This window comes from Hylobates moloch, unplaced genomic scaffold, assembly GCF_009828535.3.
Source record: "Hylobates moloch isolate HMO894 unplaced genomic scaffold, HMol_V3 SCAFFOLD_5, whole genome shotgun sequence".
In the NCBI taxonomy this organism is placed as follows: Eukaryota; Metazoa; Chordata; class Mammalia; order Primates; family Hylobatidae; genus Hylobates; species Hylobates moloch.
The window spans coordinates 72,992,747-73,016,564 of NW_026652280.1; the positions used below are offsets into that span (position 1 = coordinate 72,992,747).

At 37.5% G+C, this 23,818-nt stretch overlaps 1 protein-coding gene and 1 long non-coding RNA gene across 2 annotated transcripts in view; both read right to left on the reverse strand.

Annotated features, from left to right (window-relative positions):
• Positions 1-307: 307 nt before the first annotated feature.
• The window catches only part of ZNF519 (zinc finger protein 519), a 28,547-nt gene continuing 5,036 nt past the window's right edge, over positions 308-23,818 (reverse strand). Inside the window, exons 2-3 of the mRNA XM_032152893.2 lie at positions 20,709-20,835; positions 308-2,803 (exon numbers count right to left, since the gene is read on the reverse strand). Of these exons, the coding sequence (XP_032008784.1) occupies positions 1,311-2,803; positions 20,709-20,835 (1,620 nt within the window). The 3' untranslated portion in view covers positions 308-1,310. The remainder of the gene's footprint in view (positions 2,804-20,708; positions 20,836-23,818) is intronic.
• On the reverse strand, positions 5,430-13,627 carry LOC131383477 (uncharacterized). The gene is made up of 3 exons (XR_009213522.1): positions 10,088-13,627; positions 7,729-7,835; positions 5,430-5,508 (listed from the first exon to the last, which is right to left on the reverse strand). It is a non-coding gene; the product is annotated as an uncharacterized LOC131383477 (long non-coding RNA).

Here is a 23,818-nt window from a genome sequence, read left to right on the forward strand (position 1 = left end):
TGAGGTCATTTAAAAGGAGCAGTCACGACTCCCTTGACACGGCCCTGCCACCGTGCTGTCAGATTTTCGGTGTATAGACCGATTAAAGAGCAAATTGAAACATGCAAATTTTGGTGCAAGAATGTTCCCCTATATAGTAGCAATGTCTTTATGAACCTAGAACTCCTATTTCCAGTTCATTTCAAATGTAAGTTTATCTGTGTCTTACATTTTTAAGTGTGTTGCTTTCATTTAAATACAAAAATAAATGCAACATCTTTGCAAAAAAAAAAAAAAAAGACATTTCATTTTATTCTTAAAAACAAATTAAGTTTACAGACTGAATAAAGCATTTCAAAATCTGCTGTTTCCTCAATCATCAAAATTACAGACTGCAAACATTCAAAAAGCATTCTTATTCCAATACCATGACCTATGTTAAAAAAAATGTGTTCTCTCTTTTCTTAAACTGAGCCTAAGCATTTAGAGGATTGAATTAATAATCTATGTTCTACCAGAGAGAAGTTATTTGCACCATTCTCTGATATTTGTGATGATTTCTTTATTGTTATCACAGTAATATTCAGGACTTCTACTTGCTGCTATGAAGATACATTAGAATATTAATGGACTAGCAAGACTTTTTAATGGGTAGTTGGTAAAACTATTCATATCTAAAACTCAGTGTTTCTGTCTCACACTTTAATGCAGAACAATAATATTCTGAACACCTAACTCATATTATATTCACTGTTGTAAGTCAAACAAAAAGAGCAACTCCATTTAGATTTCATCATACATCCTATATGCCAATGCTCTTAGGCTTCCATGGGAGACTTGTGAATGATGTCATGAGACATGTGAATGATGACATGTGAATGAGACATGTGAATGATGCCTACCTAACACAGAAGGGACTCTCATGTCAGAGACAGCAATAATCAACCACAGTGGGATAAAAAAGGTTAATTTGAATTTAATTACATCAATAATACTTTCTCAATCATGAATACTGTGATTACAAAAATAAGTGAACACAATATAATTATACCTCTCCATCAATGTCGTCACTCTTTTTATACATACAATTTAATTACCTAATTGAGTTTGAATTATTTGTTATAATAAACACAGATTCAGAGTAATTTACAGAAGTGCTAGCACCTTAGTTCTTCCTAAAGTGATACTTCTGATTTTTATTTAGACTTCATTTTGATGTTTCAAAAATCATTACACATATGGGATCTCTATCCAGTATTGATTTTCTAATGTTGAGTAAGGTGTGAGCACCAGTTTAGCGTTTTAGCACATTCTTTACACTTGCAGGGTTTCTACCTGGTATGAATTATTTGATGTTGAGTAAGGGTTGAGCGTCTGTTAAAAGCTTTGCCACATTCTTTACATTTGAAAGGTTTCTCTCCGGTATGAATTCTCTGATGTTGAGTAAGGTGTGAGCTCCTGGTAAAAGCTTTGCCACATTCTTTACATTTGAAGAATTTCTCTCCAGTATGGATTCTCTGATGTTGAGTAAGGTGTGAGCTCCAGATAAAAGCTTTGCCACATTCTTTACATTTGAAAGACTTCTCTCCAGCATGGATTCTCTGATGTCGAGTAAGGTGTGAGCCCCTGTTAAAGGCTTTGCCACATTCTTTACATTTGAAGTGTTTCTCTCCAGTATGGATTCTCTGATGTTGAGTAAGGTGTGAAGCTCTGTTAAAAGCTTTGCCACATTCCTTACACTTGAAAGGTTTCTCTCCAGTATGCATTCTCTGATGCTGAGTAACGTATGAGCTTCTATTAAAGGCTTTGCCACATTCCTTACATTTGAAAGGTTTCTCTCCGGTATGGATTCTCTGGTGTTGAGTAAGGTATGACCCCCTGTTAAAGGCTTTGCCACATTCTTTACATCTGAAAGCTCTCTCTCCAGTATGGATTCTCTGATGTTGAGTAAGGTATGAGCCTCTGTTAAAAGCTTTGCCACATTCCTTACACTTGAAAGGTTTCTCTCCAGTATGGATTCTCTGATGTTGAGCAAGGTGTGAGCTCTTGTTAAAGGCTTTGTCACATTTTTTACATTTGTAAGGTTTCTCTCCAGTATAAATTTTCTGACGTCCAAGATGTAAGCCCCTGGTAAAAGCTTTGCCACATTCTTTACATTTCACTGATTTCTCTCCAGTGTTAATTATCTTATGTCTCTTTAGATGTGATTGACTAAAGACTATTATACATTTTTTATTACATCTTTGTGAGCTCCCTCCAATATAAATTCTTTGATGTTGAGTAAGTTTTGAGAATGGGTCAGAAGTTTCACCACATTCGTTAGAGTTGTAAGGCTTTTCTTGAATATGGATATTTTCAGGGAAAATAAGCTTTGAGGATTGGTAAAATACTTTCTTACATTCATTACAATTGTAATAGTTTTCTAGAAAATGAGTACTATGATGTTTACTAATATTTGAGTCATGGTTAAAGTTTATCTGATTTTTATTATAAAAGACAGATTTCAAAAATTGATGTTGATATTTACTCATAGGAATACATGGTTCTGTAGGAGCAGCTGACAGAAACTGAGGCTTCTTCTGAAATATTCTATGTTCTTTGTCTCCTTTCACAGTTAAATGTTTGTTATGACTAGTTGTCAAATATTGGCTACATAGATTATAACATTCTTTTTGTCCTTCGTCTTCACCTATACTTTCCCAGTTTTTCCATAAGCATATATTTTCAAGGCCACAGCTCCCATATCTTCCCAGTGTTGCTTTTTTGAATGAATCTTCTACGCCTTGCTCTGGTAAAATGCCTTGCTTGTAATAAGAATACAGAGCTGAAAGAAGTAAAAATAACTAATTATTCTACATACTGATTTCAGTTGAATATACTTTACAAATCTAATATGAAATTTTACCAAGCTGAGAACATCAGCACAATGCCATAGTAGAAAACCAAGAAAGATGGCTAAATAGAAGGCTCCAGTGATCATTTCCCCTGCAAGGTCACCAATTTAACAACAATCTATTAAAAAAGAAAAAGAAAAAAAAACCTTCATAAGAATAAAGGTGAGCACTCACAGTACCCTGTTTTAACCTTGTACTACTCACTAAAAGAGGGTAGGAAAGACCGTCTTGAATCACTAATGCCACCCCTCACTCATGCCCTGGCAGCTATCACATACTATGTAAATAGAAGCTGTACACTTGGGAGACAGAGAGCACTGGGATTGTGAGCACTGAACTCAGTGCTGCCCTATCACAGCAGAAAGCAAAACTGGAATGCACTCAGCTGATGCCTGCCCACAGAGGAAGTATTTCAACTGGCCCTGGGCAGAGAGGAATCACCCTTCCCAGTGATTGGAACTTGAGTTCTGGCAAGCCTCATCGACATAGTCTAAAGTGCTCTGGGGCCCTAAACAAACTTGAAAGGCAGTCTAGGTCACAAGGACTGCAACTCTCAGGTGAGTCCTAGTGCTGAACTGGGCTTAGAGCCAGTGGACTTGGGGGCCACATTACCTACTGAGATACAAGCTGGGGCGGCTAAGAGAGTGCTTACACCATCCCTCCTCCAAACTAAGGCTGCACAGCTCACAGATTCAAGAGACCACGTCCATCTACTTAAGAAGACAGTAAAGAGTAAACAGGATTTTGTCTTGCATTTTGGATACCAGCAAGGCCACCAGTCAGAGTTGTGAAACCTCTTTTCAGCCGCTAGCTCCTAGTTAAAATTTCTAGGTACACGCTGGGCCAGAAAGAAATCTGCTGCCTTGAATGAAAAATTTTGGCACTGACAAGACCCATCAACTGCTAAGTAAAGAGCCCTCGGCCTGGAATAACCTGCAGTGATGACCAGGTAGTTTGCTGTGAGCTTTCACTGGGACTCTGAGGCTTGCTAGAATCAGGTGAGACTTAGCACATTCACAACTGTGGTGGCTACAGGGAGTCACTGAAAAAGGTAGAGGAAAAACTACAGAGGATTTCATCTTGCAACTTAGGTCCCAGCATGACCAAAGGGAGGAAGAGCACCAAGTGGGCTCTTGGGGTCCCTTATTCCAGGCCTTGGCACTTGGATGGCACTTCTGGACCTGCACTGAAACAGAAGGGACACCACTGACAAAAAGGGTGAGTACCAGGCCAAGCATCATTCACTACAAGTGAACTAAAGAGCCTTGAATCTTAAGGGAACATTGGTGGTAGCCTGGCAGTATTCCCCATGGGCCTGTGGTGATGGTAGCAATGGGATAAGGCTCCTCTGCCTGTGGAATAAGGAGGGAAAAATGGGAAGAACTGAATCTTACGGTTTAATTGCTAGCTCTACCACAGTACAACAGAAAACGAAGTAGACTCCTAAGGTTATTGACTGGCCCCTGGCTCCTGGATGGCACCGATGGGCTTGCCCAGAGCCTGAGGGAACTCACTACTCTGAAGGAAAGGATACAAGACTGGCTGGCTTACCACCTACAGATTATAAAGCCCCAGGACCTTGAGCAATTACTGGTGGTACCAGGTAGTTGTTACAGCTCACCTTGGGTGTGATCAACTGCTGTGCTGGTTTCAGGTCTGACCCACTGCAGTCCTACTGATAGTGACAGAAGACAAACTCCTAGGCAGACAGGGATGGGTCCTTCGTGAAACTCGACCTTCAAGGAAAGGACGGTCTAAAGCCTGATAACTGAGCTACCAGTTCCAGAAAGAATTCATGGACTGGAGTGAGAACTTCCATCCCTAACCCACTCTCTCTATTGGTTCTTTGAGAATGATTCCTTTTAATCAATTGAATGGTGCCTTTTCCAAGCCCACCCATGAACCAGTCAGCATGCATTCCCCCATTCTAAATCCATAAAAATCCTGGACTCAGCCTCACAGATGGCTACCCGCTTTCAGGTCCCCTCTTGCTGTTGACAGCAAGACCAGAAAACAACAAAATGGCAGGAGTAAATCTTTATATAATCAATAACAACACTGAATGTAAATTGACTAAACTCTCCAATCAAAAGACATAGAGTGGCTAAATGGATTAAAAAAAAAAAAAGACTCAGTGATTTGTTGCCTACAAGAAACACACTTCACCTATAAACACATAGATTAAAAAGATAAAAAAAATTCCATGTGAATGAAAACAAACAAAAAAAGCAGTAGTAGCTATACTTATATCAGACAAAATAGATTTCAAGACAAAACTATAAGAAGAGACAAAAACGGTTATCTATATAATAATAATGAGGGCCAGGCACAGTGGCTCACGCTTGTAATTTCAGCACTTTGGGAGGCCAAGGTGGGCGGATCACCTGAGGTTGGGAGTTTGAGACCAGCCTGATTAACATGGAGAAACCCCGTCTCTACTAAAAATACAAAACAACAACAACAACAAAAAAATTATCCGGACGTGGTGGCACATGCCTGTAATCCCAGCTACTCAGGAGGCTGGGACAGGAGAATCACTTGAACCTTGGAGGCAGAGGCAGAGGTTGTAGTGAGCCGAGATTGCACCATTGTACTCCAGCCTGGACAACAAGAGCAAAACTCAGCGAAACTCCATCTCAAAAAAAAAAAAAATAATAATGAGGTTAATTCATCAAGAGGATATAAGAATGTTATGTACATATGCACCTAACACTGGAGTACTCAAATATATTAAGCCAGTATTATTAGAGCTAAAGAGAGAGACAGGCCCCAATATAATAATACCCAGAGACTGCAACACCCCACTTTCAGCATTGAATAAATCTTCCAGACAGAAAACCAATGAAGACACATCAGGCCTAATCTGCGCTATAAACCAAATGGACATAATGGATATTTACAGAACATTTTATTGAATGGCTTCAGAATACACATTTTTCTCTGCAGTGCATGAATCATTCTCATTGATAGACCATAGGTTAGGTCACAAAACAAGTCTTAAAACATTTTAAAAATTAAAATAATATCAACCATCTTTTCTGACTACAATGAAAAAACCTAGAAATTAATAACAAGAAAAAGTTTTGAAACTATACAAACACATAGAATTTAAACAACATGCTCCTGAAATGCCAGTGGGTCAATGAGGAAATTAATAAATAAATCGAAATATTTCTGAAATATGTGATCATGGAAATAAATGAAAACTTAGGATATATAGTAAAAGCAGTACTAAAAGTTTATAACTAAAAGTGTCTACACAAAAAATTCAAATAAACAACTTCACGACAGATTTAATGCAATTTCCATGAAAATACCATCAGTATTCTTCACAAAACTATAAAAAACAATCCTAAAATTAATATGGATCAAAAAAGAGCCTACGTAGCCAAAGTAATACTAACCAAAACAAAATAAATAAAAAATCTGGAGGCATCACATTACCCTACTTCAAATTATACTACAAAGCTATAGCTACCAAAACAGCATGGTATTGGTATTAAAATAGACACATAGACCAATGAAGCATAATAGAGAATCCAGAAATTAAGCCAAATACAGGCAACTCATCTTAACTAATAATCAACAAGGCATACAAATAAACAAATTGAGGAAACAACACCCTATTCAATAAATGGTGCTAGGAAAACCAGCAAGCCACACACAGAATAAAAAAACTGGATCCCCATCTCTGACCTTATACAAAAATCAATTCAAGATGGATCAAAGATTTAAATCTAAGGCCTGAAAGCATACAGATTCTAAAAGGTAACATATAAAAAAACTCTTTTGGACACTGACTTAGGCAAAAAATTCATGACTAAGACCCCAGAAGCAAATGTAACAAAAACAAACCTAATTAAACTAAAAAGCTTCCGCACAGCAAAAGAAATAACCAGCAGAGTACACAGACAACCCAGAGTAGCAGAAAATATTTGCAAACTACGCACAAAAAGCTAGTATCCAGAATCTATACAGAACTCAAATAAATCAGCAAAATAATAATAATTCCATCAAAAAGTAGGCAAAGAAAATGAATATATATTTTTCAAAAGAAGATATACAAACACCTAACAATAACCTAAAAATGCTCAACATCACTAATCAGAGAAATACAAATGAAAACAACAATTAGATACCAACTTACTCGTACAAAAATGGCCATAATTCAAAAGTCAAGAAAACAACAGATGTTGGCATGGTTATGGTGTAATGGGAACACTTAACAAATAAAACGTCATTTGCAGCAACTTGGATGGAGCTGAAGGCTATTATTCTAAGTGAAATAACTCAGAAATGGAAAACTAGATATTACATGTTCTTATAAGTGAGAGCTAATCTATGAGGATGCAAAGGCATAAGAGTAATGTAATAGACTTTGGGGACTTGAGGGAGAAGGCTGGGAGGCGGGTGAGGGATAAAAGCTACATATTAAGTACAGTGTACACTGCTCGGGTGACAGGTGCACTAAAATCTCAGAAATTAGACTAAAGAACTTATCCATGTCACAAAAAAACCACCTGTATTTCCAAAACCATTGAAAAAGCCTAATGATGTATCTTAAGAGAGCTAGAAAAACAAGAGCAAATGAAACCAAAATTAGAAGAAAAGAAATAATAAAGATCAAAGCAGAAATAAATGAATTTGAAATAAATAAAATACAAAAGGTCAATAAAATGCAAAGTTGTTTTCTAGGCTCATGCCTGTAATCCCAGCACTTTAGGAGGCTGAGGCAGGGAGATCATCTGAGGTCAGGAATTTAATACCAGCCTGTCCAACATGGCAAAACCCCGTCTCTACTAAAAAATACAAAAATTAGCTGGGCACAGTGGTGGGCACCTGTAATCCCACCTACCTGGGAGGCTGAGGCAGGCAGAATTGCTGGAAGTCAGGAGAAGGAGGTTGCAGTGAGCCAAGATCAAGCCACTGTACTCCAGCCTGGGTGACACAGTGAGACTCCAACTCAAAAGAAAAAAAAAAAAAAGAAAAGAAAAAAGAAAAAAAAGACTCAAATAAATAATATCAAAGATGAAAAAGGAGACATTTCAACTCTACAACTTATACTGCAGGAATTCAAGATCATTAGTGGCTACTATGAGCAGATAGATGCCATAAACTGGAAAATCTAGAACAAATGGATAAATTTCTAGACACATAGAACCTAACAAGATTGAATTATTAAGAAATCTGAAACCTGAATAGACATGTTGAGATCCATAATAAAAAGCCTCCTATGAAAGCAAAGCCTGAAATCTGATGGCTTCACTGAATTCGACCAAACATGTATAAAACTAATAGCAATCTGACTTAAACTATTCCAAAACAGAGGAGGAGGAAATACTTCCAACCTTGTTCTGTAAGGCAAGCATTACTCTCATACTAAAACCAGACAAATGCATATCAAAAAAATCTATGGGCCAATATCAGCAATAGATGCAAAATTTCTAATAAAAATACTGGCCAAGTAAAATTCAGCAACATATTAAAAAGATTATTATAGATGCAAAATTTCTAATAAAAATACTGGCAAGTAAAATTCAGCAACAGATGAAAAAGATTATTATACCTCATGATCAAGTAGGATTTATCTCAGGGATGCAAAGATACTTCAACATATGCAAATCAATTAATGTAATACAGCATATCAACAAAAGAAAGAACAAAAACCAGGATCATTTTGATCCTGAAAATCATTTGATAAAATTTAATATCCCCTCATGACAGACACTCTCAAAACTATAGAAGAAACATACCTCAACATATAAAAGCTATATATGACACTCACATTGTATGATACTAAATGGGGAAAAATGAAAAGCTTTTCCTAAGATTGAGAACATGACAAGGACGCACACTTTCACCACTGTTAATTCAACATATGGCAGCTAGAGCAATTAGACAAGAGAAAAAAATAAAGGGCAACCAAATTGGAAAGGAAGAAGTCAAATTATCTTTGCTTGCAGATGATGTGCTCTTATATTTGGAAAATTCTAATTCACTAAAACACTATTAGGACTCATAAATTTGGTCAAGATATAGGATTAAAAAGCTAGCAGTGTTTTTATATGCCAACAGTGAACAATGTGAAAAAGAAATGAAGAGAGTAATACCATTTACGATAGCCACAAATTAAAATAAAATACCTAAGAATTAACCAAAGAAATTAAAGATCTCTACAATGAACACTATAAAACATTGATGCAAGAAATTTAAAAAGACAAAAAATATATTTTTTGTTCATAAGAAAAATCAGTATTTTTAGTATCTATACTACCCAATCCAATCTACAGACTTAATATAACCCTATCAAAACATCAATGATATTCTTCACAGAAATAGGAAAAACAATCCTATAACGTGGACAGAACCAAAAAAGACTCAGAAGAGCCAAAGGTCTTGCAAGAAAAAATTTTGCCTTTATGTGGCTGGCTTATTTCTCTTAACATATGACCTCCAGTTCCATCCATGTTGTTGCAAATAACAGGATCTTATTAAGTGAAAAGTATTCCTTTGTGTGTATGTACATTGGCTTTATCCATTCATCTGTTTTTGATAGACACTTTGGTTACTTCTAAATCTTGGCTAATGTAAACAATGCTGTGTGAAAGGAAAATAAATCTTTGAACCCCCAAATCACTACGCTAAAGGGAAAAGTCAACTGGGAACCGCTTAGGACAAATCTGCCTCCCATTCTATTCAGTCATCCCTCGGCTCACTTTGGAAAGGCTAGTCAGAAACTCAAAAGAATGCACACCTACCTATGTTTGTCTCACACCTACCTATGACCTGGAAACTCCCTCCCTGCTTAGAGTTGTCCCACCTTTCCAGACTGAACCAATGTACAACTTACACATACTGATGTCTCATGTCTCCCTAAAATGTATAAAACCAAGCTGTGCCCTGACCTCTTGAGGCTGTGTCATAGGTGTGCATCCTTAACTTTGGCAAAATAAACTACCTAAATTGGATGAGACCTGTCTCAGATATTTTGTGTTCACAGCTACAATAAAAGTGGAGGTGCAAATATCTCTCTGATGTCCTGATTTCCTTTCTTTCGTGTACATACACCTAGGAGTGGGGTTGCTAGGTAGTACAGTAGCTCTATTTTTTTTTTTTTTTTTTTGAGGAACCTCTAAACTGTTCTCCACAGTAGCTGTAATAATTTACATCCCCACCAAGAGAGTACTAGAGTTCCCTTTTCTCCAGATACTCACCAGCATTTGTTATTGCCTGACTTTTGGAGAAGAGCCATTGTAACTGGGATGAGATAATATCTCACTGTCGTTTTGATTTCCATTTCTCTGATGATCACATGTTGAGCACCTTGTCACATGCACTGTTATTTGTATGCCCTCTTTTGAGAAATGTCTATTCACATTTTTTGCTCATTTTTAATCAGATTATTAAATTTTATCCTAGAGTTGTTTGTGTGCCTTACATAATCTGGTTATCAATTTTTTTTTCTGATGGGCCATTTTCAAATATTTTCTTCCATTTGGTATGTTGTCTCTTCACTTTGTTGATTGTTTCACTCGCTGTTTAAAAGTTCTTTAACTTGATGTGATTCCATTTGTCCATTTTTGCTTTGGTTGCCTGTGCCTGCAGGGTATTATTCAAGACATCTTTACCCCATTTAATTTCCTGGTGAGTTTCTACAATGTTTTCTTAATAGTACTTTCACAGTTTTAGGTCTTAGTTAAGTCTCTAATCCATTTTGACTTAATTTTTTAATATAGCAAGAGATAGGGGTCTAGTTTCATTCTTCTGAATATGCATATTTAGTTTCTGTAGCACAATTTATTCAATAAATTCCTTTCCTCGATATATATTCTTGAAACCTTTGTCAAAAATAGGTTTGCTATAGCTATATGGATTTATCTCCGCATTCTCTCTACTGTTTCACTGATCAATACCATGCTGTTTTAATTACTATAGCTCTGTAGTATCAATTACAGTCAAATACTATGATTCCTCCAGTTTCTTTTGCATGTTCTCACACATTTGCTGGAGCTAAAAATTAAATTAATTCAGTTCATGGAGGGAGAGAGCAGAATTGTTACCAGAGGCTGGAAAGTATAGTGGGGGGTTGGTGGGAAGTGGGGAAGGTTAATGAGCACAAAAATAATTAGAATAAGATTTAGTAGTTGCTAGTACAACAGAGTAACTATAGTCAAAAGCAATTTAATTGTATATTTTTAAATAACTGAAGGAATGTAATTAGATTGTAAACAAAGGATTAAATACTTGAAGTAATGAATACACCATTTACCCTGATGTGATTTTTATGCATTTCATGGCTACTTCAAAATATCTCATGTAACCCATAGATACATACAGCTACTACTATGTACTCACAAAAATTAAAAAATAAAATTTAAAAATAAAAAATATATAAATTTAAGTTGCAAAGCTTAAAAAAAGACCACTGGTCTTCATTTCTTCATAGATATATGAAATTAACACCATGTTGATCACATTGCCTTTGTGAGAATTCCAAAACACAGTTAAGAATTTGTATTACTTCAGTTGCTGTAGCTTTATCCATGCCAAAAGCATGTAGAAGAGAAGGAAAATTTTATTACATGTGCCCAGCACAGCCTTATCTTCTCCCAATACAGCATGGTACAACCAGGAGAAACTCCCAACTCTATGTTTCTTCCTCAGGAGAGAAAGAAGTATGGAGTATGTGTCCACACCTCTGGTTTCTGAGGGCCTATCCAAAGATGGGGTTTGGCTCCCCTGACAGAGTGCTGAAGGAAATGGTGGTATACTCTGGATGATGGCTATACATATTTTACATCAATATAAGAAGCAATCCTAAAAATTATATCAGAACTAAAGAGACCACAAGTGTTCAACAATTGTCAATAAGAGAAATACTGGAGGCATACACCCTGATTTTAAAAACCTATTATAAAGTTATAGTAATCAAAATAGTTTATAACCGGATTAAAAAAAGACAATACCAGTGAAACAGAACAGAGCACATCAATAATCCCTTGCATATATTATCAAATGAAGAGTAATCTGCACATCCATATTCACTGTAGCATTATTTACAGAAGCAAGTAAGTGGAAAGAACCAACTTAATAAATGAATAAAGACAATTGCAAATACACAAATAATTAAATATTATTCGGCTTTTTAAAAGCAGAAAATGTTCTTATATTCACAATAAATATATTTTTAAGACTTTATGTGCAAGAAGCCAGGCACAAAAAGACAAATACTATACAATTTTACTTATATAAGATACCTAGAGTAGTTAAACTCCTAGAAACAGAAAACAGACTGAACTGTGTCAGGGGCTAAGTGGAGAAAATGGGTAGTTGTTGTTTCATGGACAACCTGTTAGGACACAAAGCAACTCTTATTCTTTTTAACTTTTAAGTTTGGGGTTATATTTACAGGTTTGTTATACAGGTAAACTTGTGTCATGGGGGTTTGTTGTACAGACTATTTTTTCACCAAGGTATTAAGCCTAGTACACATTAAAGATTGAATCATACAATGTATCCTTTCTTACCATATGGAATAAAACTAGAAATCAAAAGCAGAAGCAAAATTGCCAAATTGAAAAATCTGTGAAACTTAACACACTCTTTAAGATACTCTTCTTTAAGTGTCAGGAGATTTAATATTGTTAAATGACAATACTATCCCCAGTGATATTCAAATTCAATGTAGTCTCAATGAAAATCCAAAAGATACTTTTTGAAGAAATTTTTTTTAAAATTGTTACATTTACGCAGAATTTCAAAGGACCACTGATGGCCCAAACATTCTTAGAAAAAAAGAACAAAATTAGAGGCACCACACTTCCTGTTTTTAGAATAGATTACAAAGCTACATAAATAAAAACAGTGCAGTACATGCAGGAAGACAGACAATGGAACAGAATGGAGAACTCAAAAACAGCATTGTGTATATGGTCAAATGATCTTCAACAAGGTTGCTATAACAACATATTAAGGAAAAGATAGTCTCTTCAAAAAATGGTATTGGAAAACTCTATATCCACATGGGAAAAACTGAGGTTGGATCCTTCCCCTAAACCATACACAAAAACTGTCTTGAATGAGTTAAATATTTAAATGTAAGAATTATAACTCTAAAATTTTTGGAGGAAAATATAGGGAGTGGCTGGGTGTGGTGGCTCACGCCTGTAATCCTAGCACTTTGGGAGCCCAAGGCAGGCAGATTACTTGAGGTCAGGAGTTCAAAACCAGCCTGACCAACAGGGTGAAACCCTGTCTCTACTAAAAATATTTTTAAAAATTAGCCAGGTGTGGTGGTACATGCCTGTAATCCCAGCTACTCAGGAGGCTGAGGCAGGAGAATAGCTTGAACCCAGCAGGGGAAGGTTGCAGTGAGCCGAGATCATGCCATTGCACTCCAGCATCGGCAACAAGAGCAAAACTCCATCTCAAAATAATAATAATAATAATAATATAGGGAGAAAGATTATGACATTGGTCTCGGCAATGTTTTCTTGCATATAACATCAAATACATGAGCAACAAATTTAAAAACACAGAAAAATGGGACTACATTAAATTTATCTCTGCATGTTAAACATTTAGTGAAGTAAGCAGAAGAAAAAATAAAAAATTGTATGTTTGACAGAAGTTAACACCCAGAATATATAAACTTTGAAAAATCAACAACAAAGAGTAAGTAACATGATTAACAAATGGACAAGAGATGAAAATGCTTCTCCAAAGATGAAATAATACACATAGCAATTACTGAAAACATTTCTAGTCTTTAGAAAAATGTAAAGCAAAACCACAATGAGATATTATTGTGCATTAATTAGGATGGCCAATATCAAGCAAACAAAAAATAACAAATGTTGTCAAGAACATAGAGGAATTGAAACCCTTGTGCACTGTTGGTGGGGAAAAAGTGATGCAGTTACTTGAAAAATGTATGGAGTTTCCTCAAAAAATAGTCATTATATGACCCAGTAATTCCACTTCTGGGCATCTATTCAAAATATGCAGAGTATACTTGAAAGAAATATTTGCACATCCATGTTCATTGCAGCAATATTCACTGCATTTGTTTATTATTGCACTGCTATAAATACCTGAGACTGGGTATTTTAAAAAAAAGAGGTTTAATTGGCTCATGGTTCTGCAGGCTGTACAGGAAGCATAGCAGCTTCTGCTTCTGTGGCAGCCTCAAAAAGCTTCCAATCATGGCAGAAAGCAAAGGGGGAGTGAGTCTTCTCACATGGTGGGAGCAGGAGCAAGACAGTGAGGGCAGGGGTGCCACATGCTTTTTAAAAATAAGATCTCAGGAGAACTCATTCACTACAGCACAGACAGAACCAAAGGGAATGGTGTTAAACCATGAGAAACCAACTCTATGATCCAATCACCTCCCACCAGGTCCCACCTCCAACATTAGAAACTGCAATCTTAGATGAGATTTAAATGGGAACCCAGATCCAAACTATATCATTTACAAAAGACAAAAAGTGAAAAAACTCAAACGTTCTTCCATGAATAGGTAATTTTTAAAGATGTGCCTTATATATACAATGAAATATTCTTTTTTTTTTTTTTTTTTTGAGTCTCACTCTGTCGTCCGGGCTGGAGCGCAGTGGCACGGCCTCGGCTCACTGCAAGCTCTGCCTCCCGGGTTCACACCATTCTCCTGCCTCAGCCTCCTGAGTAGCTGGGACTACAGGCGCCCGCCACCACGCCTGGCTAATTTTTTGTATTTTTAATAGAGACGGGGTTTCACCATATTAGTCAGGATGGTCTCTATCTCCTGACCTTGTGATCCACCTGCCTCAGCCTACCAAAGTGCTGGGATTACAGGGGTGAGCCACCACGCCTGGCCACAATGAATTATTCTTTAGCCTCAAATGAAAATATCTTGTCAGATGCTACAATAATAAATCTTAAAGCCATTATTTTAAGTGAAGTAAGACAGTAATGAAGTGACAGTGTATGATTCCACTTACATAAGATATCTTATGTCATAAACTCACAGAAACAGGCAGTAGAAAGATGACTGCCTATGGTTGGGGTTGTGAAACCTTTGTGGAGCCAAAGATCAAGGAGGGTCATTTGGAAAAAGCAGGCCCTCACCCAGGTGGCAAACTCAAGAGCCCATGGACATGGCTACAGAAAAGGAAATGGCGCACCAAACTTGGTCTTACTGAGGATTCTGAAGCAGTTCTGCAACCTGTCTCTAACTCCTCTCAGCTACAGTCCAGAAACAGTCCTCCCATCAAGAGAGATGCAGGAAGACACACCCAGCCATAGCCCTAGAGGCAGGCCTGTAGATCTTGGCCTCAGCTGTGGTCCTGGAAGCAGCCCTGTAACTCAGTTCTAGCCCTCACGGCCACAGTCCATGGCCAGTTATAGGCACCCAGTTAGAGACCTGTGAAAACTGCTTCCAGGTAGCTAGTAGAAGAGAAACCCATTCATACACCTGGTATTTGGCCCATCATATGCAGACAAATTTCAAAACCCTACCCTAGTGCCTGCTGTATAATGTCCACAAGGAAATCTCTACCCTAGTGCCTGTCATATAGATCAATGTCCTAAAGGAAATCTAATCTTTCCAGGTCCCAAAAAGAATCCATGACTATCCTAATCTCTGGTAACAGGACCATCAAAGGCAGACCCCACAGTGACCCAGCAGCATCCTTGTGACCCGGCTTTATAACCCTTCTTCTCTGCAACCCCAGAGGTAATCTCATCAGCCTAGGAACCCAACAAAAGGAGATCTTTACCTGCCAAAAACAGTTTACAGAAACTGTAACCATTGTTAGATCCTTCAAATGTTCAGAAACAGGGCTGCTTCAGGGACCACAGCTGAGGCCAAGGTCTGTAGGTCTGCCTCCAGGGCCATGGGTAGTTACACTGTGCCACTCTCAATGCTTCTACCTTAACATATTACTGAAAGTTTGTATCAAAACAGTTAGGCAAGGAAAGGAGAACAAGGCTCTCCAGTTTGGAAAAGAAGTAAAAATGTTACTGTTTGTAGATGATATGATCACACATATAAAACCTTCCTAACAACAAAAACTGTTTGAACTAATAAATGCATTTATTAAAGTATCAGGATAATCAACATACAAATACTTGTGGGGTTTTTTGAGACAGGGTGTCACTCTGTTGCCCAGGCTCACCTCAAACTGCTGGGCTCAAATGATCCACCTGCCTCAGCCTCTGAAAGCACTGAGATTACAGAAATGCGGCACTGCATCAGGCTCAACATACAAATATTTGTTGCATTTCCATACAGTAACAACAAACTTTCCGCAAAAAAAGAAACAATTTTTATTTACAATTGTATAAAGAAATTTAATCAAAATAAATTTAACTGATGATATAAAAAATTTATACATTAAATACAGTAAGATATTGATGACAGACATTAACGTAGACCCAAATAAATAGAAACATATTCCATTTGAACAATTAATACTGTCAAAGTACCATATTATCCAAAGTGATCTACAGATTCAAAATTTTAGTGGAATTTTTCACAGTAATAGAAAACAAAATTGTAAAATTTAAGTGTAACCTAAAACAACTTGAAATAACCTGAGCAATATTGAAAAAGAACAAAGCTGGGGGCATCATACTTTCTAATTTCAAACTTTATTTAAAGGTTATAGTAATGAAAAGAGTGTGGTATGTGCATAAAAACAGATACAAAAACCAGTGCAACACAACAGAGAGCCCAGAAGCAATCCATGCATACAAGGTCAGCTAATCTTTGACAAGAGCATCAAGAATATACAACGCAGAAAGTATAGTCTTGTCAATACACGGTGCCAGAAAAACTGGATATCCACAAGCAAAAGAATATAATAATTTTCTTTGACCATACCCTAAAATTAACTAAAAATAAAAGACTTAAATGTAAGACATAAAACCTTAAAACTCCTGAAGAAAACATATTGGAAAACCTTGTTGATATTGGTCTTGGCAACAGCTTTTTAGATATAACACCAAAAGCATAACATTGAAAGAAAATACAAACAAGTGGCACTGCATCAAAGTAAACAGCTTCTGCACAGGAAAGGAAAAAAAAAATTTTTTTTAAACCTTACAGGATAGAAAAATATTTGCAAGCCATGTATAAGATGTTAATATCCAAAATGTGTAAGAAACTTTTGCAGCTCAAAGCAAAACAATGATGATGATAACCTATTCAAAAAATAGGCAAAAGATTATTTTTCTCCAAAGAAGATATACATACAAGGGAAATCCTGTATGCTGTTGCTGAGATGTAAATTGATAAAGTCATCATAAAAACCAATAAAAAATAAAAATAGAAGTATCATATAATCCAGTAATATCACTTCTAGGCATACTACTACCAAAGGAAATAAAATTAGCACCTTGAAAAAGGATCTTCAGCCCCCATGTTCGTTGTAGTATTGTTTACAACAGACAAAATATGGTGTGTGTGTACACACACACACACACACACACACACACACAGAGAAGAATACTATTCAGCCACAAGAGAGAAGGAAATCTAGCCATTTACAACATGGATACACCTGGAGGACATTATGCTAAATGAAATAAGGCAAACACAGAAAGACAAAGAAACTGTATGTTCTCAAGTAGACGGGGAATCTAAAAATGTAAACTCACAGAAGCAGAGAGTAGAAGGGTGGTTGTTAGTGTCTGAGGGTGGGAATATGAGATGTTGTTCAAAGAATACAAATTTAGTTACAAATTGAGCAAGTCTGAGAAATCTAATGTACATTAGCATTAGATTAGCAAAATAGCATTGTTTACAGTAAGTAATACTGTAACACATGCTTAAAATTTGCCACAACAGTAGACCTTAAGTATACTTACTATAAAAAAAAGGTTATCCATGTGAGGTAATAGACGTGTTCATCAACTTGACTATATTTTATTTCACAATGTATACACATATCAAATCATTACATTGTACACATTATATATATAGTTATACAATTTTTATTTATCTGAAAAATCCATGTCACACAAACACAGTCATATAGTAAGTCCTCAATGTTCAAAATAGGTTCTTGAAAACTGTGGGCTTTTTTGTTAAATGAAACAACATTGCTATATGCCATTCAAATACCTTTCTTTTGTATCAATTAAACTATGGTAAAATTCATTTTCTTAAACAATATGTTACTTCACTTACAGTTACAGCTTCTAAGAACTATCAACATTAAGAACTGACTATACACATATACGATTTATATAGGTATGTGTATGTGTATCACCTTACACATTTATATATATATAGATATATCTCAATGACACAGTCCCAGCAGGCTCCCTACTAAATAAGACAAAATTATAAGATAATAGTTATTAAAAAATAAGATAATAGATGGCTTAATATTTTCTTAGCAATGTTCTAAGCTCATTAATGACACAGGGCATTTAAAAAATCTAGAAGGTGAGTAGATACTTTTAATCAGTGGTGTCCAACCAACTCTTGGAATGAGAGGACTTTTTGTTTATCTGTGGTGACGAATATCATGAAAACTGCACGAACCTTTTTTGTTTTTAGCACATCAGCTATCATTAGTGTTCGTATATTTTATGTGTGGCCCAAGACAATGTTTCTTCTTCCAATGTGGCCCGGGGAAGCCAAAAGGTTGGACACTCATTCTTTAAACTATCATTTGAAAATTTGCACATATAGAGTTTAAATTACAAATCTCAGTTTATTCTAAAGCAATAACATTTTGAGGTAAAATAACATTACATTTTTTCATATTTAGAAAAATGCTTATTGTTCTGATAAAATTGCTGAGTAAGGATTTTTGTAGAATCACATTTGCAACCTCTACAGGATTAAAAATTATTAAGCAGAAAAGATGCAACATCTGTCCCTGGTGTTCCTGGGATTTCTGAACCAAATCCCAGTATGTCCCCTACTCACCTTACATATTTTAGACATGATGCAAAAAGAATACCTGAAAAAGATACTTTAACATAGAACTCCTCAAAAATACAAATATTTCTATGTATCCAAAACCAATGGAAAAGCAGACAGATCATGTAGCCCTTTATAAGTGATAAAGTGGACATTGGGTCTCACTGTAAACTTGAAGGGAGATCACTAAAGAAAAAAAAAATTCTTAGAAGATTTAAGAGCATGAGACAGAAGATGTCCCTATCTGTGAATATGAAAACAAAACAAAACAAAAAACACAACCTTTTCAGAAATTATTTTCATTGGAGCAAAGCTTCCCAAACTACATTTTTTTTTCTTTCTGAAAATTCACATTTCCAAGTGATTTTTTTTACTATACTTTAAGTTCTAGGGTACATGTGCACAACATGTAGGTTTGTTACATATGTATACATGTGCCATGTTGGTGTGCTGCACCCATTAACTCGTCATTTACATTAGGTATATCTCCTAATGCTATCCCTCCCCCCACCCCACAACAGGCCCCGGTGTGTGATGTTCCCCTTCCTGTGTCCATGTGTTCTCATTGTTCAATTCCCACCCATGAGTGAGAACATGTGGTGCCCAAACTACATTTTAAGGCCTGGCTTCCTTCTTGACCTTTGGTCCCCTTGCCTGTGTCATCTCCTTCATTCACTCTCACCTACTTGGGGGTTTGGCTACTGTCTCATCTATCTTCAAATTGTAAGGCTCTTTTCTTTGTTCCAGACAGGTGACCAGGTCTGGTTAGAGATAGCAACACTTGTTTTATTTAAAAAAAAAAAAAAAGAAAAAAAAATCAACATGACTGTTGCTGGGGATTCTCCAATTACCAACCTAGTACTATGCTAAGCAGAAAAGAGAAATTACAAGTGATTCTAGAAAATTAATCCAAAAATTGTTTCCTGACAGAATCTTTAGAATATTTAAGTATTTTAAATCTGCAGGTTCTAAGTTCCACTACCCAGTACTACCAAATCAAAAATAAGTGGTACAAGGCCGGGAATGGTGGCTCACGCCTGTAATCTCAACACTTTGAGAGGCCGAGGCAGGAGGACTGCCTGAGCTCAGGAGTTCAAGATCAGCCTGGGCAACACGGCAAAACCCTGTCTCTACTAAAATACAAAAAATTAGCTGGGCGTGGTGGTGCATGCCTGTAGTCTCAGCTACCTGGGAGGCTGAGGCAGAAGTGCTTGAACCCAGAAGGCAGAGGTTGCAGTGAACCAAGACGGTGCCACTGCACTCCAGCCTGGGTGACAAAGTGAGACTCTGTTTCCAAAATACATAAATAAATAAATAAGCGGTACAAAATGAATGTAAAGGTGTGGGAAACAATATTTTATGTCATTCAATTTCTAAAACTACCACTAATCTAGAGTAAAGGAAACAAATTAGCTCAAAAAAAGAGAAGGTTTATGTAAAGATGAATCATCTTAAAGATTTTCTTTTTGGCTGGGCATGGTGGCTCACACCTGTAATCCTACCACTCTGGGAGGCCCAGGCAGGTGGATCACCTGAGGTCAGGAGTTCGAGACCAGCCTGGCCAACATGGTGAAACCCTGTCTCTACCAAAAATACAAAAAATTAGCCAGATGTGGTGGTGGGCGCCTGCAATCCCAGCTATTCGGGAGGTTGAGGCAGGAGAATCGCTTAAACCCAGGAGGTGGAGGTCGCAGTGAGCCAAGATCGCGCCATTGCACTCCAGCCTGGGTAACAAGAGCGAAACTCTGTCTCAATTAAAAAAAAAAGATTTTCTTTTTTACACTAGCAAACTCCCATTTTTTCTTGAAGAAAAGAACTGAAATTAATTCATGCAAAGCAGAAGCTCTCAAGAGACAGTCTACAAAGAAAGAAAATAAAACTCTGAGGGAGTATTAGGAATTATGTATTAAAGTTATTCTCACCCAGGGAGACCAGGTTTCTGTAGTTCTCCAACATCACATCTCTATATAAATTCTGCTGGGCAGGGTCCAGGCATTTCCACTCTTCTGGAGAGAATTCTACGGCCACATCCCTGAATGTTAAGAGTTCCTGAAAACACATATATCAAGTGACAGAGTTCTTAATTTGACTAGAGATGAAATGAGTTAAAATAACTAGTTCTGACTTACATGACTGACTAGGATTATCTGTTAAAATAACTTTTAACACAGTAATGTTCTCTAAAGCATTCTATAACTCTGAGGGAAAAGGTGCCATGCAAGCAATTTCTGCTGCTGCAATGGAAATACGAGCTGCACTGACCGACCCCTACCAAAACCAAGCAGAGCAGGCCCTGTGACCTCCTTCTGGAACAACGGGTGAACTCACCTCTCATTAAAGTATCTGGAAGCCCTAATTTTGACCCTGGCCTCACCGCAGAATCATGCGAGGAACTTAATTTAAAAAACAGGGATGTTTTCACCCAGAACAATACACAAGATCTCTGGGGAGAGCACAGGTGATGGTCTCTCTTCAAACTCTCCATGTGATCCTATTGAAAGACTGCACTGAGAGGCACTTAACTAAGCACTGCCTCTCAAGCTTCAATGTGCATATAAATTATTTGGTATTCTAGGCCTCACTGTTACAAAATTTTGCAGGTTTAAAAAGGGTCCATGAATTAGCTTCTTCTTTTTTTTTTGAGACGGAGTCTCGCTCTGTCCCCTAGGCTGGAGTGCAGTGGCGCGATCTCGGCTCGCTGCAAGCTTCGCCTCCCGGGTTCACGCCATTCTCCTGCCTCAGCCTCTCCGAGTAGCTGAGACTACAGGCGCCCGCCACCACACCTGGCTAATTTTTTGTGTTTTTTAGTAGAGACGGGGTTTCACCGTGGTCTCGATCTCCTGACCTCGTGATCCGCCCGCCTCGGCCTCCCAAAGTGCTGGGATTACAAGCGTGAGCCACTGCGCCCAGCCCATGAATTAGCTTCTTATAACAAGTCTCCTGTTAATGCTGATATTCCTCCTCCTAGACTCATTATAGTACTACTCAGCTAGAGAAAGCAGGCACACACAGAATCCCTTATCCCAACACCCTTATCACAACACACATATCCTTCATCCAAAAAAAACACCACCAATCATCATCCTGAAACTTGGCATTCTCTGCAGGCCCTTTTACATAGTTTACACAGGATGGAGATAATGGTCATGTCTGATTAAGTCTGCAGCTGAAAACCATGTGCACAAGCATTAATGCAATGTTTATGGAGCATGTACTATGCGCTCACGAGTATGTCACAGAGCACTGTGCTGGGAAGCTCACATTATATGTTAATTCTCATAACAGGTTTCTGTAGAGGTGGGTACTAATTGTCCCACACTTCCCAGGATTTAAATGCAGGGCCTGGCATTTCTATTTCTCCTGTTTTCCTATCATTTATTTTAAAAATAAAATGTATAGAATAATAGTTCATTATAGACAGATGGAGAGATACAGAAAGGAACTGTTAACTGCAATTCAGTGTTTGTATTTACTTTGAGACTTGTGAAGAAATCATTGAAACTGCAGGAATGGAGAACAGGTTGCTGGATGGGATGTCTCTAGAAACACTGGATGTCTCTAGAAACAGTGGTTTTAATTTTTTTTTTTTCAAGAGTTTCGCTCTTATTGCCCAGGCTGGAGTGCAATGGTGCGATCTCGGCTCACTGCAACCTCCGCCTCCAAGGTCCAAGCAATTCTCGTGCCTCAACCTCCCAAATAGCTGGGATTACGGGTGCCACCCTGGCTAATTTTTAATATTTTTAGTAGAGCTGGTGTTTCATCATGTTGGCCAGGCTGGTCTTGCACTCCTGACCTCAAGTGATCTGCCCCCCTTGGCCTCCCAAAGTGCTGGGATTACAGGCATGAGCCACCGCACCCAGCCTAATTTTTTAAGAAAGAATTTAAGGCCCTAAAGTATGTAGTTTTTCCCCTTTTATCTCCTTTTGGGTTTCAGGAAATTGTGAGCACCAGCTCTGGAGAGGCAGTAGGGGTAGTCACTCCGAACTCTGATCTCCTCTAGGCAGTTCTGTGAGAGATTTCAGTGTGGGATCAGACCTGGGAAAGTTTAGCAGCAGAGGGTGGATCTGTGCAGGGTTGGGACAGATCTCCACGCCGCTAAGAATTTTCAGTTTTGTCTTTTCTAAGCCTGACCAAGAGAAATTTGATTTTCAGAGTTTGTGCAATTTTAATCTATTTTAGCCACTTCCCTATTTTGTAACATACGATAAGAAGGAATCTAACCAAAACCCTTACGTTTTCATAGAGCAATTATATTAGAAGCTAAATATTTATTCTTAGCAAGGTAAAAACAATACAAATAATAACTTCTCTTCAGTTGGTGGCATCAAAACTCAAAACAAGGGATGTGATCCAAATGAAGCTTAAGTCTCCTCTACACCTTCCATCTTTGTGCTTAACACACGATGCTGAATTCAACCACTTATTCATGTGCTCTAGATTGCAAGTTCCTTCATGGTAGGGACCATGACTGCTTCATCTCTTTTTCTAATGACATATGAAATAGAAGCAATTAGCTTATTGACCAGTTTGAGTCTACAGATCTCCTCATTTTTCACCAAAGAACCAGAAAACTGAGGCAACTCCCATCTGGGTACAAATCAAGGAAATTATTTCCATGGGGGGAGGAACAAACCCTGGCTGAGCCATTTCTCTTCCTCTAAAACGGGGGCAGAATTAAACCTTGTAGTCAGACTGACCCCAATTTGCACAAGACATCCTCAAATGTCTCCAAAATTCACAGGTGCTGGTGAGAGTGTCCCCAGTGACTATGGGCTGATGCCTTCATAATGATCCAGGCGGGAGACACTCAGGCTCTGTGGGGTGCAAATATTATAGAAAATGGTTCTGCCCTGGTGGAGCGACAGATCCCGAATCTAGCTGTAATATCCCCTGTCCCTGACCAGCTAAGTCTGACGTAAGGGGAAGAACAAAAACACTCTACTCCACTAACGGTTTATAGGGAGGCACAGTTGTGATTATGGCTCTGGTTATTTGTAGCTCTGACCTCCCACTGCTAAGGTGCTTAACTTAC